Raw genomic sequence first — 17,821 nt, 5'->3', positions numbered from 1 at the left:
GTGATGTCTGACAGCCAGGCTTGTTCAATACTTTCTCCTCTAAGCATCATTATACAGTATGTCCGTAAAAGAATGTTCCAGTTTTAAATTTTAATAGTATCAACTGTGCGCGTTGTAGAGTGTTAGTTCAAGGTCACAATTAAAGAGTTACTCAAACTGTCTTAGATAAGCGCATGCGCGAATACTGCTTTGTTGTTTTCTCTCTTGCAGTGCCACCTATGTTGAAAGAAGGGCTCTTTCCCCAATCAGCAGATGGTGAACATGTAAACTTTATTATTATTTGGCAACAGGATGTAGTCCCTCCCCATTGGCATCTTCTTGTACGAGAGTGGTTGAACGTTGATGTCCCTGACGTTGGATTGGTCGTAATGTCGAGACGACAGAGCTCTTTTTCGCTGGCCTCCATGTTCACCTGACATAACGCCATGCAATTTTGTCCTTTGGGGCTTAATAAAAGATTGTGTCTACGTTCCGCCGCTACCTAATGATCTGCCAGATTTGAGACACAGAATTGAAGAGGCTGTTGTTTCCATTACTCCGGACGTGTTAACCAAAGTGTGGGAATAATCGGACTATAGGTTGGATGTGTGCCATACAGCTAAAGATGCACATATCGAACATTTGTAAGAAAAACTAAGTTAGTTTACCTTGGATTTGTTGTAAATAGTCTAAAATAAACTGTCATAACTGGGACATTGTTTTATGGATACTCCGTATTGTAAAATGAAATGATGCTAAGGTGCCAGAGAACACTAAACAAGCCAAGCCTGGTGTTTCAATTTCCTTTGAATCCCTTTCACCTGAGTACAGAGTTAATGGATGTGTAGTGTTTTTTTAGTGTTTCCCTCAGCGCAGTGTTCAGCTGCTCTGTGTTCTAGTGCTCTAATCTAGCGAGCCTGGCTGCTGGTCCAACTTAGCAATCCAATAATGTGTGTGTTTGCTTTCAGGATTTTGGTCGTCATAGCCCTTCCAATAATGAGGCGGTAGTATTCTTTACTTAGACATATCACTATTACCATTTTCTAGTAGAAACCATATAAATATACACTTTCTTTGTGTTGATTTTTTGATTACGGTACTATCATTATTGATTCCAAGTATTCCCAGCAAGATCCACAAGAAATTGAAGCTTCATGTGTTACACTTTTTACCATTTTGTTATTATATTTGTTCTCGTAAATATTTAGCCTGTGTTACAAAGTTATATAATTTTGAGGAAATTAAAAAATTTACATATGAATGTGTACTAAACGTGCAAATTTGTTTTATTTTACCATTTGTTCAATTTTTTTTCATTGACAAATCAAAATAATATTGTTATTTTTCAGTCCTCTGAGTTCAAGTGAAAAAGGATTGCAATTCAAGTACTCATGCACAGACCTACCTGTAGAAAGACTCAAATAGAATAAATAAAATTGGGGGTGAGTAGAAGGTTGCTGTGTTTTGGTGATAAGTCTATCTTTTTTGGTCACCCAAAAAAGTTTGTCCGAATTGCAAAATGTTGCCACCATGCATCTTTGGCAAACTTATATTGTGGGCGTATCATGTGTCTTTCTGCAAGTTCCACCTTACATATTTCACTTGAACTTGGTACCCCAGCAAATTTTTCGTTTCTTGTCCTCTTAAGTATGGATTAGTAAACTTTATCACATTACGTTACTTACACGTAATTGACATTCTTTGTTCTGTAACTCTATTATCTTAATCTTCTTTAAATGTACTTCTGAACTCGGGCAATCAAAATATTTTCATCGAAGCGATCTGTGTTTGAGCCTCAAGCATTTGTCAGTCCAGTTTTTCATTTGGTGTGGATCTTGGTGGATATCAGCCTCAATAATTTCAGACACCGGAACGCTTTTGTCACCAGACACTCATTCATTTTTCCTACCAAAATTTTCTTCTAGACGTTTTCTTCACTAAAGTTTGCCATTTGTTTTAAGAGCTGTACATTTGTGTGATAACGTCATGAGGCATTGCTGCTTGTCTTGGGAATGCTTGCTTTTGGTGGGCCCAGTTTTGGAGCTGAATCCGTCTCGTGCTTGCAAAAAAAGTGTGTTTTATAGTGCTGGCTTACAAAGTAATGTGTGCTTTTTTATTTGCATGTTTCTGCATTTGTATGTTGCTAGATATAACATAATGCTTTAGTGAAGATATATGCACATTTTTCTGGTAACATAGTCATAACATGAAGACACTTAACATTTTAGTTTTACAGGAGTAATGGAATAATCCTTTTTGATGCAAAAAAAATAGTTACAGCATTCAAACTCGATATCTCAGAGCAATAATGACGCTAATTGGTAACTTTAGAACAGAGACTTTTAAATGGTTTCAGCAACAGATGCTAATTAAGTCAGCCATTTTAGTTGTGCAGAATTTTATGTCTTCCAGAAGAGTCAATTTTTATAAATTCCTGTATTTCCATCAGAGATTGTGTATTTAAATACAAAATTAATATAGAAGTAATTGTTTGACATTATTTTTTTTATTAATAGAATTTGATTTTGCACCTACCTGGGAACTGCCTATATTAAGCTAAGTGTGAGGTCTGCAATAATGCAGATTATTGTTGTAAGTGTGCCAATTTTAATTTCAGAAAATATCACAACACTAAACAAATTATGAATAACAACATTGGCATCACAAATAAAAATCTACCATCTAACTTTGGTTTTCTTTTTTCTTTCCCACATTTTTGTTGTTACTGAACCAAAACAATTCACAGTGATGATTATTTTCACTTCAGTTCTTTGTATTCCCATATGTTCTGCACCATTATTTACCTAAATGTACTGTTAACGTTCTAGGACAAATGCCAAAATATCTGCATTTGTTTCCACCCATTTAACTTATCATCAAAGCTAGGAAGCTCAATTCCATACAAATGTAAGTTTCTGACTGGTGTTAAAATTTCTGGAGTTAAAGTCAGGTGAATAATTCAGACAGAAACTTTACCCTCGGAACACACTAAACGAGCACCTGTACTTATTTCATGTTGCTGGCTTCTGAATTTTGTAATTATTTCATTGTAGTTTGCATGTTCATTATGATGTAAATTTTTTCTACAAAACTTACTGTAGTTTTATTTTAGATGCATGGTCAGTACACAGCACTAAACTGAAAATAGACATGTGATAAACGGTAGAACTTTCTAAAATAATAATAATAATATCATTTCCAGTTGCTAGGAATTGTTGCAGCGTATTATAAACTGTCTGGGAACCTTAAAAATTTTGTACATTTTGTAGAGTAGACCTCATCTGCCTTTTCCATACGTTTAGATATGCTTGAAAAATAGATAGGGTATTGTTATTTTGGTTATTATTGTGTAGAGAAGTTTGTGATGAATAAATAGGTACCATTGGTTTTGAGGAAATGTTAATCAAGTTCAGAAAATGAAAAATCAATTCCCAAAAACAAAAATCTATCAGATTTTTTTTTTAGCGATTTTTAAATTTTAAAAGGAGGAAAAACAGTTACTGTTACTGCCTTAAGTTGGATTTTTATAGCTCAGAGTATCATCTGGGAGTTGTAAAATAGATTGAAAATACAAATTCATGAACCATAGTCATGTGTGATGTGTGTGCAATGTGTTCAACTGAAGTTATTTTTTTTTATTTAGACCTAAGATATTTCAATAGTAGGTAATCACGTCTGATTGAGTTGCAACGAGCTTGTCCAGAGTGTTGTACTGTAAGGTGACCGGTAGTGTCGGTCAAGGTGACGACAGAACGGTGGTTCTTCGTGGCACGCGTGTGTGTGTGCTCTGAAGTGGTTGGATCCTCCGCGAAGTGGCGGGACAGGCCCGCGCGAGGCGAGCTGTTGTGTTGTGGTGGGGAGGGGGGAGGGGGGTGGCCGTGCCCCGGGTCGCGGTGGTAACACTGTGGGAGTTGTTCTGGTGACAGCAGTCGTCGTTTTTTAACTGCCTGTTGAACATGGCGGACCAATGGACGGGCAACTCGCGCACGGGCAGCCTGGAGCCGGAGGTCTCTGAGGAGGTGGGCCTGCTGAGCCGTCGCAACACGCACCGCCGGAGCTACAGGTGAGCGCTCGTTCCGGCACGGCGCCGTGCAATATCATGTTCAACCGTGCTGTGGAACCTCGTTAAGGGCCCCGCCTCGTCAGGGGCGTATCTGTGTCAGCGACGCTCGCTGGTGCTTCTAGCGCGGTGTCGCCTCTGGACTGGCGCGCAGTCTTCTCGTGGTGCATTGAGCGGTGACCGTAACATTATATGGCCGAGAAATGAAGATAAAGGTGTAATTCAAGTCCCTTAAGTGCTTTTAAGAATCTGTACCGGTTTTTTCATGCCTAAAAATTACTCTGAAAACTAGCGTTTTAGCCATTTTAACTCTTCTAAAAAAATACGGTTTAAAAACTTAATCCGAAATCAAAAGTACTTTTCGGTTCCTCGGCGAACTCTTAAATGCTTTTCGTAAGCAGACCCCACTCGGATATCTCGAGTGGTTTTTTGAAATAGCGTTGTTTTTTCCTGAAGCTCAGCGCACCGTGTGTGTGCCCGGGTAGGCGGGGCCCTTGATAGAGAGTGTTTCACAGTCCTAAAAAATTACGCAGCATTCATAGTGAAAGAATGGTTAATATGTATGTTATACGAAGTTGTTTTTCACTTATAAATCGATGAACGCTGGCTGCACGCACGAAAAATGCATGACTCATTGTCACGTTCCACCTGAGCCGAGCGTGCAAACCACCGTGCGATAATATCTTCTATAATATCAAACAGGTTAAGGCGGGCCTTTTTAAAAGCAGCAATTTAAAAAAATATATTTTTTTTGTCCAATTTCGTCATTTCAAACTAACAATTTATTGACATTGATTTGATTTCAGTTTATTTCTATAACTAATTGTTCATGAATATATTCAAACAAATTATTTAAATTAAATTTTGCAAAAACTGTAAATAATATTTTAAAATTAAAAAGAATGCAATTTTTCATCAATGTTTTCTTATGACGTTATCATGTAAAATTATTGCCCGTAAACCGACTTTACAGACAACCCCTTTTGTTTCAAAGGTAAACATTTGCATGAAGAAACAATGTATATTTAAACTAAAATAATGCTGATGCTATTGCTTTGGTTCATTGTAGGTTGCGGAGAAAAAAGTTTCGAAATTTTATTCTTCTAAAATGATGGTCATATTTCAGTTTTTAGGTCATTTGTAAACCTTTACTTTATCCTTCTGTCATAAATACTTTAAAAATTAGTACAGTGCAAGTTTTTTTTTAAAGCAACATATGTCACCATCCTTAAATTGTATTTTATAATTCCTAGGAAAAAGTACATATGGTGCAAGTTTTCTTGGAGCTTATTTTATTTTTTAAGATGCGTTATGCATCTCCTAAACAAGAATATTACTTAATTTCATTTGAATGTAATTCATAAATTATTTAAAAATTGTGATTAAACTTTGCAGTAGTATGTTAATACAAACCTCGTTTTGCAAAGTGACAAAATTATAGTCCCTTCAGGTTTGTTTTATTCAGGTGAGGCTGCATGTGGGTTGGGAGTCAAATTTAAGAGTTAATTCAATGCTAACAATTATAAGATTCAAAGGTCTGACATAAAACAGTATTTCTGAAGTCCAGAGCTTGTGGTATTTTTATTTTACAAAACATTTTTAGGTTCTATGTTGTTTCACTAGCTGTTTTATAATCAGTATGAAAATTTTATTGATAGTTGGGATGTTATGAAACTAGAAAATGGATAGCCATGTTCAGTAAACAGTATTTTTATACTGATACACCTCTAAAGAGAACCATACGTAATGGGTTTTTTTTATGAGATAGCCATTTATCAAAAACGGTAATGAGTTAACACCATTAGCTTGATTCCAATTCCAGAACTCATGCTGTTTCCATAAATTCTTCAAATAACTTCTTGCTATTGAAAACATATCTTTATTCATAGTGAAAGCATTATGTTGCATTGTTGTCCCAGGGTTTTGTACGCCACCTTCGTCCAAACTTTTACATGCAGGGCTACACCATCACTGCAACACCAAGCACCAAAATCTTGCGCAGTTTGCATATGTAACACAAAATGAAACGAATGTTAGTGTAGACAAACTGAAGGATTATTTCTTCAGTGGTTTATCTACTTATGAATAAGCTTCGTTCACCCACTGATGTCTAATTATATATACGAGAGTAAGGATCCACTAAGCTGTTGCAACAGAGTGACTCTCTCTCACAGTAGGATATCGTAGCAGTGAGTGGTTGCCTGGGTTTACAAAACTGCTGTCTCACTAATGCTTAGTAGAGCATCCACAATTAACATCAAAGTAATAAAAAAAAACACAGTTGCTTGTTTCCCTCCATTGGTCGATGTCCGTGACAGTTATCTTTTGTCAAATACTTTTTTCACTAATATTGATGCAGCAAATAATTTATCAATATGTTAATTCTGGCATAACGTCTCCTAGGATCAAAGTCATTAGAGGTGATGATAGACGATGAGATGGATTGGAGTATTGTTGGCATGCATGGATGGGGGTAACGGGAGTACCCCAAGAAAATCCATCGGCTTCCTGCAAATATCGACCACTTTCCCAAAATCTAAACAGCTGGATTCAACCCCTCCAGGAATGGGATGTGTATCGCTGTGGTCTGCCTGTGCAGAGGCGGACATTGTGAAGTAGTTTGATGTTGTTTTTTATTTAGCTCGGGTTCTGTAATTCTTTTCAAAGTGATGCCCCATCCATTAAAAACACCCCAAGTACACTAGGTCACTGGTCATGTGGTCACTACAAGAAATTATGTTTATATATTATTTTTATTGTATTTTTGCAGTTGCAAAAATCAATAAATAATTATGGTGGTGAGTTTACACAGCATGCATCAGATGAATGTCTGTGAAGCTGCTCACGTTTGCTCAAGTGCAGGAGTTTTGTTACCAAAATTAAACTAATTGCAACGTAAAAAGTAAGAGATGTCCTTTACGTAACTAGTAGAATAGTGATTATTTTCTCGTGGTACTGACAGCATGTTAAAACAAATACACTGAGGTGTAGAACGAGTAACCCTTAGAGTATTTTTGAGAATAACCATGTGAATAGCCCTGAGAGTGGTTCTGAGTGTAACCCTGTGAGTGGCCCTGAGAGTAGCTCGACTGGTTGGAACTGTGTGAGTAGCAAGGATACGAGCGCAGTGTGATCTCTGCTACATGGCTTGTATGCAAGAATCTTGTCCATTATAACTTTACACACTGTGACTTCTTTTATGGTAAAACCAGTGTTCATACCCAGTATGCACATAGTTCCAAGGCTCACATAGTTCACAAGTTATCATCTAAGTACAGTTTCAGATTCTCCAGAATTTTCTGCAATTTTTCAATCAACAAATGTTTCGGGGTTTTTTTATTTATTTTTTTATTTTTTTACATTTTTTCATATTTTTTGTACTTTTATTGTTCGTTACTTTTTCAAAAATATTGCTTATAGAAGCTACTGCATATAAGTTTTTTTGTGCCTGTTGCAGCGAATGCAGTGAAACAGTGAGCTTGATATGTCATTACATATTCTGAGTACCTAGTCCTGATATTATCGATCTGTATGGCCCAGTCTCTTTACGAATGTTCTGACTTGTGACTTTCTGTTCATATTTATTTTAAATATAGGGGGCAATAACCAGCTATACATTTAAGTCTGGCTTTTACAGACTAGAATTTATTTTTCTTATAATTTATTTCACTGCAAATAATTCCCTTGATTTCAGATTTTGATGTTGGAAATTAGGCGTTTTATTTTTTGTTATGATTGATGTACAGTATTTGCTACTTGTTGTTTCAATCTACTGTTCTGAACAAGTGTTCCTTGTGTACAAAATGCAGGTGGACCATAATACCTTAACAGTGTTGGGTAAAAAATTTACATAAAAATGTTTTCACCCATACCCAGTTGCAGCAGGTTTTTTTATGGATTATATATGTATAAAATTTTCTTTTCAAAAATCTGTGAGTGATCTATGTGCTAGATTATTGAGTTTTATGTCAGCATCAATGGGAACACTCTTGTTAGAGTTCTATGAAATTTTGAATTGCAACAGTTTTGAGGTTACATATTATAGTAACGAGATGTATAAAAAAATAAATATATTTAATTTTTTGAATTTTTACAACAGTAACATTTTTAATTTTTAAAAAAATATTTTTATTAAAAATTTAATCATGAATTAAATTTTCTGTTTCCATACACAAATGATGGCCTAGAGCCAGACACCGCGCAGCTGTGACAGTGTCTGAGCCTCGTGGTTTGCAGGTCACTGTAGTCTACAGAGATCTGAAAGTTTCTCGAAATTTTTTTTTGCAGACAGAGTAAAATTGCACATTGCCCGTGAACTCACTACCCACACTTATTTTCGCATCGCTAGTTTTAGTTCGAGACACACTTGAGCTAACTGGTGGCTTATGGACTCACTGTCGGGGGGGAGGGGGGGGGGGGTGATCATCGAAGTTTTCAATCTGCCGTGCTACGAAAAGAATCTGTTGGATTTTCCAAGTCTGGACTCAGCGCTCCTGTGTGCCGCTGTTCTGACTCGCGTGTCTGCTTGTCTGTGTTACAGGGCGACCAAGAAGGTGAGGGAACGGGACGCGGCGAAATGCCGGGTGACGTACAGTAGCTCCGCTCGCCGTATCCAAATAGAGAGCCATGAGATCACAGCACCGCTAGCGAAACTAGTAGTGTTAAGCTAGACATAGTGCTAGGAACTGCTCTGGAGCAAACAGTACCTTAGCCTTAAGAGGGTTTATTACGCAGCTTCTGCTCCGACAGCTCCGCTTATCTCCTTGTTTGTCTTCTGTTTTGCTCCTCGAACCTGTACGAGGGATTTTTTTTTCCCCATAGCGAAAATTAATAAATCGATATCGAGAGGACATGTACCAGGCAACCAAAAACTAAGAAGTGGCTCACAATTTTGTGTGTGTATTGGAATCTTTTTCTTAAAAGTAAATTGATTATAGCATAGTAACATGCAAAATAGTATATTTTTTTTCCCAGTATTCCTAAACACCTTTGGCCTATGTAACATTCGTACCACCAGAAAGATGTTCCATGGCCCATGAAATGAAGTTTACAGGACTTTGTAATGAACATTTTCCCTGAAAATTTGCCTTGAGTAATATAAGAGTGTCGAATATGAATACCAGTATCAGATATGACTATTTATGCAAATATTACAAACTCATTTGATTTGAGTCATTAAGTGATTTTTTTGTATTTTCCTTAGATTGGTTGCTAGTACAAAAATTTCACGGGTGAGCTATCGTTTTCAAGACAATGAGTTGTGAAATTGTACAGTGCAATGTAATAAACCCTCTTAATTCATTCTGTGTTAACATGTAGTTGAATATTTATGAATCTAGATTAATCTTATTACCTATACCTATTTGCATCCTTTCCCTTTTTACTCAGTTTGTTTATAGTTAAAAATCTGTGTCAAATGTTACCTCAATATTATAAAAGTATTTTATGCTAACATGCAGAAAAATCATAAAGAGAGTGTAATAATGTAATTTTTATTGAAACTTTCAACTATTTGTTTCTGGGTTTAAATGCTTGCAATTAAGCAGATTTAAGATCACCATAATGATTAAAAAGTTATTTTTATGGTTTATTTTTTTACTGAAAATTGTAGTTGGTGTAAAGAATCACACAAACATTTTTGGATTGTTAGGAAATAAAAATTACTCCATCTCCTTATCAAAAATCATTTACAGCATTTTTAATTTACTCTCATTTGTTTATTAGCTGGCATTTAGGTAGTTTTCCAAAACTAGACATTTTTTTTTAATTTTTGAGTACATCATCCCATCTTATGCAAAGTTAAGCAGGTAAAAGTCAAAACATGTTTTTTTTTTAATCTGTAAATGGGTAAATACAAAAGAAATTGTAAATTTAAATTATATGCAAGAACGTAAAACTTGTAATGTATTGAAGTTACAATTTTTAAAAATCATTGGAGACAACTGAAAGAATGAAGAATGACAACAAATTTTGTTAGTACTGTCGCGGTTCGGGTTTCGAGAGGGTCGCTACGGTGTTTGGTAATGGGCGCCACCAGGTGGACCCGGCTATCATCCGTCTCAGGGCGTGACGTCGCCCGTGTGAGGCAAGACTGGACCCTCATTAACTCCCGTAATACACTCAGACCTGGCCCGTTCTCAGCGTCGGGCACGCTTATGGCTAGAGACCTGGAAATTTCGCGAATTCGTCTGGCCTCAGGGTAGAATTCAAAGTCATAGGTGTGTTAAACCGATGTGTGCTTATCCATTGGTTGATTTCTTAGTGAGAACAGTTTTATACTTGTTGATTGGTACTAGCTGATTCGCTTACTTCTCTCCTAGCTGGAGATCGTTGGCTCACGGTCGTAGAGGGGCGTGTCCAGATAACTGCGGTCCAATCACGAACACAGTGCGAGAGTGAGAAGGTTTGCATTCCAACTTGCGAGTAAATGAATGCGCGAAATTTCCGTATCTCTACTTATGGCTCTCCAGGCGTCCCACACGCCTGCTCACGAGGTACATGTCGTCACGTGGTCGGTGCAAAAAAATACAAGGAAACAATTAGAATTAATACGTTTCATACTGGCACGTACCCACGTACACAGTCTCGCGAGATGCGTCTCCAAGATCCCAGGCACCTGATCGGAACACAGGAATAAGGCCCACTCACGTGGCCTGCACAAACGTTTACTTAGACGTGAATAGACTCGCTAAGAGTTAAAATGATTATGTTAAACAGTCCCCCGACCGAGGCAGGCCCCTGGGATACGCGAAAGCAATTTGAAAGAATTAAGGAGAAACGGAATTACTAGTCAGTGAACAAAGAGTGAAGTCCCCGGGTGCGGAAGGCCATTACAAACCGGAAATTTGACAGGTTGAAAGTCCAATACGAATGCATGCAGAAACTGCTATAGCCACGAGCCGAATTCGTCAAGATGGGGGGACCCATGTGTGGCAACATGCACTCATAAATATTAACTTTCGCGAACATGGGGGATGTACTAAATTGTTGTGCAAAATTAAACTTTATGGTGGCAAAACTATCCTGGAATACATTTTCTAAACTTGAATAGTTATAACAAGATATAATGGCAACTTTTAAAATACCTATAATTTACTATCCAGGAAAACTATGTTTGAACAAATATGGTGTCAAAGGTATTTAACATTTTGTTGGTTCTCTGTAGCAATACGAAGGCAGCGCCATCTTTTAAGTATTTTTTAAACTAAAAATTGCAGTAGAATGAAACATTAAAAAAAATTAACCTGAAACATTTTAAAATATTTATTATAACACCAAATATAAGTATGTATATTTCATTTGCCTAAATTACAGAAATCAGTCTTTTAAGACTTCCTACAAACCTTTCTTTATTGAGCTGATTCAATCAACATTTAATAATTAACAGTAAAAATTTGTGTTACAATATTATTATATGAATCGTGGCTTTGAATGTATGTAGGCTAACAATTTCTTGTGTCTACAGTAGGGATGTGCGAATCCTTGATTTTCAGTTCGGTTCGAATCCGATTCGAATCCCTGGCAATATTTGAGATATGAATCCGATTCCGAATATTAAGCACAGAATAATTAAAAATAACTGATTAATTTTAAAAAAATATGTGCTCTCTTTTTTCTAATTGTAACTACCGGACATTATTTTTACACTGAGATTGAAATGTTTATAATTATGTAAATTTAATTAATAATAAACACTTTAAAATATGAAAACCAAAACATATTCGATTCTCCAACTCAATCGTAATAAACTGCTCGCCACAGGGAAATCTCAGTTTTATAAACGTTTCAGCAAATGAAACCATTTTTTCTCCAATAAATAGCCAAGTTTTTTTTTTCTTGTAGGTATGTAATTGTTTTTAGTTTATAGTTTGCTATACGACCAAATTCGTAATTATAGTTTAAGCTCTCAAAATCTCGAAATTCTTTTCATGTCACTGTGTTAATTATTGAATTTACATATCTTTCGTTGATACATCATATTATAAATACTTACGTAATAGTAGCCTAATTTTATTTTTCACTGCTAGTATTTTTGAGCCGTATTAAATTAATTTATAACTTTTGTGAATATTCGTAATACTGTTCGAATACATGTACGTACGATTCTGGGTTCGGGTAATTGTGGATTCGAACCGTACCCGAAAATATTGGGTACTCGCACATCCCTAGTCTACAGTGTGACCAATGCTACGCTATCTCTACATTCCAATGTTAACTAAGAATTGTCAAAATTGTAAGGCATATTTTTTAAGTTGTAATTTTTTTTTCTATAAATTATAACATAAAGTATTTAAGGATAGCTGTGCCATTATAAAGTTTAGTTTGGCACGGTTTATTAGCTGTAATTAAACTTTGTTTGCGTGTTTCTTGCTAGGGTGTAGGGGTTGTTCCCAGTTCCACTGGTGTTTCGCGGCTCCCCAATTTTTTGGCCATAGACATTCATTCCATCTGAAGGATTTTATATCATTGCCACTTGAAACCAACAGCGCAACTATTTAACATGTTATTTGTATATGAAATACAGTACACCCCGATTATCCGCGAAATTAAGCGGCAGGGCCACCGCGGATAGTGAAGATCACGGATAATCCGCAAAAGAGCCGAAAATTGTAAACAAAAAAGGAAACATTAATTTCAACTTCAAAATCTAAACATTTATGTACAGTAAAAGTTACAATTAACAGTAAAAAAAATTTTAATGATGCTGAAATTGTAATATTTTACTGAATAATTAACATACAATACATTTCAGTAATGTAAACATAAAAGTGCTCAACCATACGACTAAAAACAAAGTGTGACAGAGACAAAAATAGCAACGCATGCCAGCCTACTGCGTGAGTTCCGAGAAGGCCTGTGGCGTTTTACTGTATACTGCACCCAATACATTCGTCAGTAGAGTTCAAATTTGCTCACTTGTAATAAAATACAGATTTACATATGTGCTGTATTTTTTCGTAGCATGAGCGGATAATCCACACTGCGGATCATCCTCCTGTGGATAATAGGGAGGTACTGTAGTTAAATTGAATGGGTTAAAATAAAGAAAATCCAGGAGCTGCTAATGAACTGAAAAAAATTCACACAGAAGATAATAGCCGAGCCTGGCTTTAAATATTTTAATCTGATATCTAAGCTTGCCTACAAAAATATTTGAAGTTCTTAATGAAATGTAATGAAACTAAATACATATCTCCAACCTGCCATTCTGAAAGTAAAAGACATGCAAGAGTTTCTGCTCAAATTAAACAGCTCGCTTCCGCCAGCATATGACATGCATAATTTAAAAATAATATTCAAAGTGGAGGTCACAATGATTTTTTTTTTTTTTTTTTTTTTTTTTTTAATGGCAAAACAGTGAATTTAAAAGAAGTCTGTTGGGGAAACAACACAAATGATTGTCAGCTCATAAAAAACAAAATTTCCTTAACTTTTATATAAATTTGTTTCGGTTCTTGATTATTTTAATGTTTACAAAGTTTGTGGGCTTCTTTTGGTAACAATACATTCTGTACTAACTCCATAACCTCATTGTCTTAGATAATGTGATAGTGTCTGTCTGTAGTTTAGTTTAGAAAATATGTACGGTACAGTAATTATAACATTAGTATCAAAGCTATAATAATGGTCAATGTAGATTCTGTGTGAAAGTGTTTAGCAGGATCTGTTTTAATTATTAGATGTGTTGTACAAGTTATTACCTGTGTCTTATGTTGGGAGTTACAGTACAATAAATTACGAGATCACTCCTGAACTATGCACTATTTTTTCCAATTGTAGCTTAGTTTACTCTTGTAGTAGTGTCTAGTTAGTGTAGGGAAAGTGTGGTGGAATGTCAATTTATTAAGTTTTAGAAATCTTTAGTTTTAGAAAACTCTGAAATATCATTCAAAGGCTGCTGAGCTACTAACATGTATGTATGTTAGTATAGCCTTTTGTCACGGGGTAGTTAACTAACTAACTGAGTAACCAGCATCCTAGAAAGCTGGTCACTGACAATTTAAATTTGCACTCTGAGTGACAGGAAAGTTAGTATGTAAGCCTTATGTAATGGTGGTGAACATACAGGCCTAGACATAATGGCAAACTATGATGTATAATCATCAAAAACCAGCCAGTAAAGAACAATCCAAAATTTTCTCTCCCCCATCTTAGTTTGGTCTACTCCCATATTTTGTGAACACTAACTACAACCTAGTGGTAGCAAAGCAACTAATCTGGGAGTATGGCCAGACATATCCTGGAAAAACTGTAGTCATAGTATCTTGGATATACTGCCTTGACAGAAACTACGTCATCAGTGAACAGCAAGGCACCATAGAGTATGATGTTCATCATAGATGTGTTTAAATTATTTCGTTGTTATTACCAGGGAAGAGATAATGGAAGTGAAGGTTTTTTGTTTTTTTTAATTCATTAAAATCTAAACGTGATAATGATCACAGTCCAACAAAATGCATCTTCAACTGTGCATTTCACAAACATTTACATTAGCATTCGTTTGTGGGTTTAACACAAGAGATTGCAGGCTCATATGTCTGTTTTGAATGCACATGCATGGTTCAATTCTTGCACGGACGTTGGTGGTATTTATGGAAGCATGCTCTCTGCTTGGAATTCTCATTTTACATTATTTCTAAGTGATACGTGTTATTTGTTTGTTTTAGAGTATAGAAGTATAGAGTATAAAGTATAGAAATATTAACTGTACACTTGAAAAGTATTGTCAGAATGTATTTTTTGAATATGCAGGTATTGTAGTTGAAATTTGTATTTTTTTTTTTGTTTGAGTACTTAAAATTTGGGAGCGTAGCTTTTGTGTTATATGAATTCTATTAAGTATTTAATCACATACATGAAATATTTAAATGTTGTTTGAATTTTTGTAAGCTGCAAAGAATGTGCAGTTGTATCTGTGGTGTTTTATAAAGTTTGCACTCAGTAACAAGAGTTTGAACTGAGAATTGTTTGAATTTCCATGACTTATCATTGTTTAAGACACCAAAAAGTGGACGCAATAATTTTCTCAATCTTGTTTCACAATTTTTTTGCAAGTTGTCTTGGTTTCTAGATTAATGAGTGTTTTGCTAGGTGGCCATCATTTTGATCCATTTTCATTTATCGCATATTCCTCACCTCATCTAACTTCTTGAAGCTTCTGGGGGAATCCATTTTAATTTTTACTCGGGACATTAATCTATTATTATATAAGTTAACTGCAAAGGAACAATGTGTCAGTTTGGTAAACTGTTACAAACAGTTATGTTCATACCTACGGATACATATCCAATTTTTGCATCCATTAATTAATGCTTGGTCATGTGACAATTTCATTTTTGACGTGATAACGTCTTATAAATCGATGAACGCCAGCTGCACGCACGAAAAAGCATGACTCATTGTCACATTCCGCCTGAGCTGAGTGTGCAAGAACTGGCCAACCACCGTGCAAGAAAATCTTTCGATAATATCAAACAGGTTAAGGCGGGCTTTTAACTAATTGTTCGTGATTATATTTAAACAAATTATTTGAATTAAATTGCAAAAGCTATAAATAATATTTGTAAATTAAAAAGTATGCAATTTTTCATCAATGTTTTCTTATGACGTTATCACGTAAAATTATCGTCCGTAAACCGACTTTACAGAAAACCCCCTTTTTTATTTTTTATGGCATTATTTCGCTCGGAGGACAAAATTCTTTAAATTTCATCACAATGCTTCTTTTGCATTTTTTATTTTGTCAGAAATACTTTAAACTGATATTTAATAAGTGTATTATAACGGGTGCAAATAGTCACGCAAGTGTTGCGGAAGTATTATCACTTGCCCAATTTTTTTCTCTGTTTTTATTATACTTAATAAACATCAGTTGCAAATATTTTGTAACAGAAAAACAATTGTAAGAGCTGAATTGGGTTGAATTTACAGAAATAGCCCTTAACTAATAGTGATGACAATAAAATGAAGAGAAAAAAATCACCACGTGTGATGGGGCTCCAAACAGCAAAATACATTATGAGAGTGCTTTATTTTGATAACAGTCCCAAGTGCCTGGCATAGCCAGTTACTAATCACAATCAGTGCAAGAGTTGATATTATATAAAAAAATGTTTTTAACGTGTCCTGCCGAACAAACAACAAACATTTTATAATAGTATTAGTTTCAAAATTTGTCATCATAAATTTAGTGATACATGTACTCTTTTAATATACGTACGCAGTAATTTGCAAAGATGAATTAATGTTGATGGACCTTTCTTCCGCTCATTCTTGATCTTCATTTTTCACATAAAACACGGAGTGATCTTTATGAAAACGATGATCTGTTGTAAATCCAAACAATTTTCTGCTCATTTCTTATGGTTCATTGGTTCTGCAAGCTGCTTCGTAGAGGGTGAAGCAACGCAGTAGACATTGCGCAGTTCTAACAAATAGAATTCATGTTGTAGATGCTGGTAGCATCTAATGTTTGTGCGTATGTAGGATTGCCGCGGCAGTAAAAGCGAATATTTCCTCACTGGGTAGTCGGAATTGCTCCGGGCAGCTTGTGTTTCATTGGGACACCACACAGGAAACGTGAATGAGTTATTGTGAGCTATTGCAGATGCTGTCCCGTAGTTTCAAATTAGTGCAGATTGCGGGATAAACACAAAAATTGGCTCAGGGGCTTACAGTAATATACGAGCTCACTAAACTGCACAGAACAGCAGGGTGCATTCCAAAAAGGCCGGGATGCCACGAGAGCGGGTAAGAACATTGAGATGTCTCGGCACAGTGATACATACAGTCCTCTGAATGGCTCAAAGGTCCTGATCGTAGCATTCAGCACAGCGTCATGTTCGGTCGGTGAGGGCAGGGCGGGCTGACGATTGGCCAGTCGCCGCTAAGGAAGTCTGTTTATGTGGCGGGGGTGGTTACAACTAACTGCAGCATTACGGTTTTTTATTTTTATAGGTGAGTTCAGTTTATGTACTTTCGAAAGAGAAGAAATTTTTTTTTAAGTGAATTATTACCAGAAAAAGTTTCTAAACATTACATTAGTAATTTTCACTGTAAGACAAGCTAGTTTTTTTTTTTTCAAATGAAGTGGTTGTTGGTATGCGTGCACGCAGTGGCGTAGCAAGCGGATGGCAGGGATGGCCCCCGCTAGGGGCGCCGGAGCAGGGGGGGGGAGGGTCGCAACAGTTTTTCGCAGTTACTGAACCCTCCCCCCCTCTCTTTTAAACCATGAGGGGGCGCCAGTCGCCTTGGCTAGTGGTTGTTGGCACGCGTGGGAGAGTGACGCCGGCGTGTGTGGCCCGCAGGTGCTGGAGATGCAGGACGGGGCGGGCGGCTCGCGACGGGCCTCGCTGGAGTCCCTGGCCGACCAGCAGCACCTGCACGCGACCCCCGGGTACCCGCCGCCCGCCGCGCGGCCGCGCTCCCGCTCCCCCAGCCCCAGGTGGGTCTGCCTCGCCCTGCTTCTCCGTCCCGAGACCAGTTTCATTCATCAGCGTACATTCATGTTTACTTCAATATCTAATTTCACTTGTTAAACTTTCATCTCGTCAAAAGGTTGCATGGAGCTACTAAGGTTCTGTATTTGAAACCTGTGATTTGTAAATAACATTCCAAGGCCGATATCTGACCGCTTTCATTTTTTTGCAACTACGGCCTTTCTTTGTGCGACAGCCCCTCCCGAAAAGTCATCCTGAAGCCGCCATTGGTGGGGGGGGGGGGGGGGGGTTCCGAATCTGCGTATGTGTATACCTTGGGCGCCACCACGTGGACCCGGCTACC

At 36.7% G+C, this 17,821-nt stretch overlaps 1 protein-coding gene across 1 annotated transcript in view; it reads left to right on the top strand.

Moving 5' to 3' along the window:
• LOC134531463 (voltage-dependent calcium channel type A subunit alpha-1) overlaps positions 1 to 17,821 on the top strand; it is a 362,182-nt gene that overhangs the window by 314,209 nt on the left and 30,152 nt on the right. Inside the window, exons 35-37 of the mRNA XM_063367179.1 lie at positions 3,909 to 4,042; positions 8,580 to 8,592; positions 17,347 to 17,483. Coding sequence (XP_063223249.1) covers positions 3,909 to 4,042; positions 8,580 to 8,592; positions 17,347 to 17,483 — 284 coding nt within the window. The remainder of the gene's footprint in view (positions 1 to 3,908; positions 4,043 to 8,579; positions 8,593 to 17,346; positions 17,484 to 17,821) is intronic.

This window comes from Bacillus rossius, chromosome 1, assembly GCF_032445375.1.
Source record: "Bacillus rossius redtenbacheri isolate Brsri chromosome 1, Brsri_v3, whole genome shotgun sequence".
NCBI classification, from domain to species: Eukaryota; Metazoa; Arthropoda; class Insecta; order Phasmatodea; family Bacillidae; genus Bacillus; species Bacillus rossius.
The sequence above is the reverse complement of the archived record's forward strand: the minus strand, read 5'-3'. Positions and strand labels throughout refer to the sequence as shown.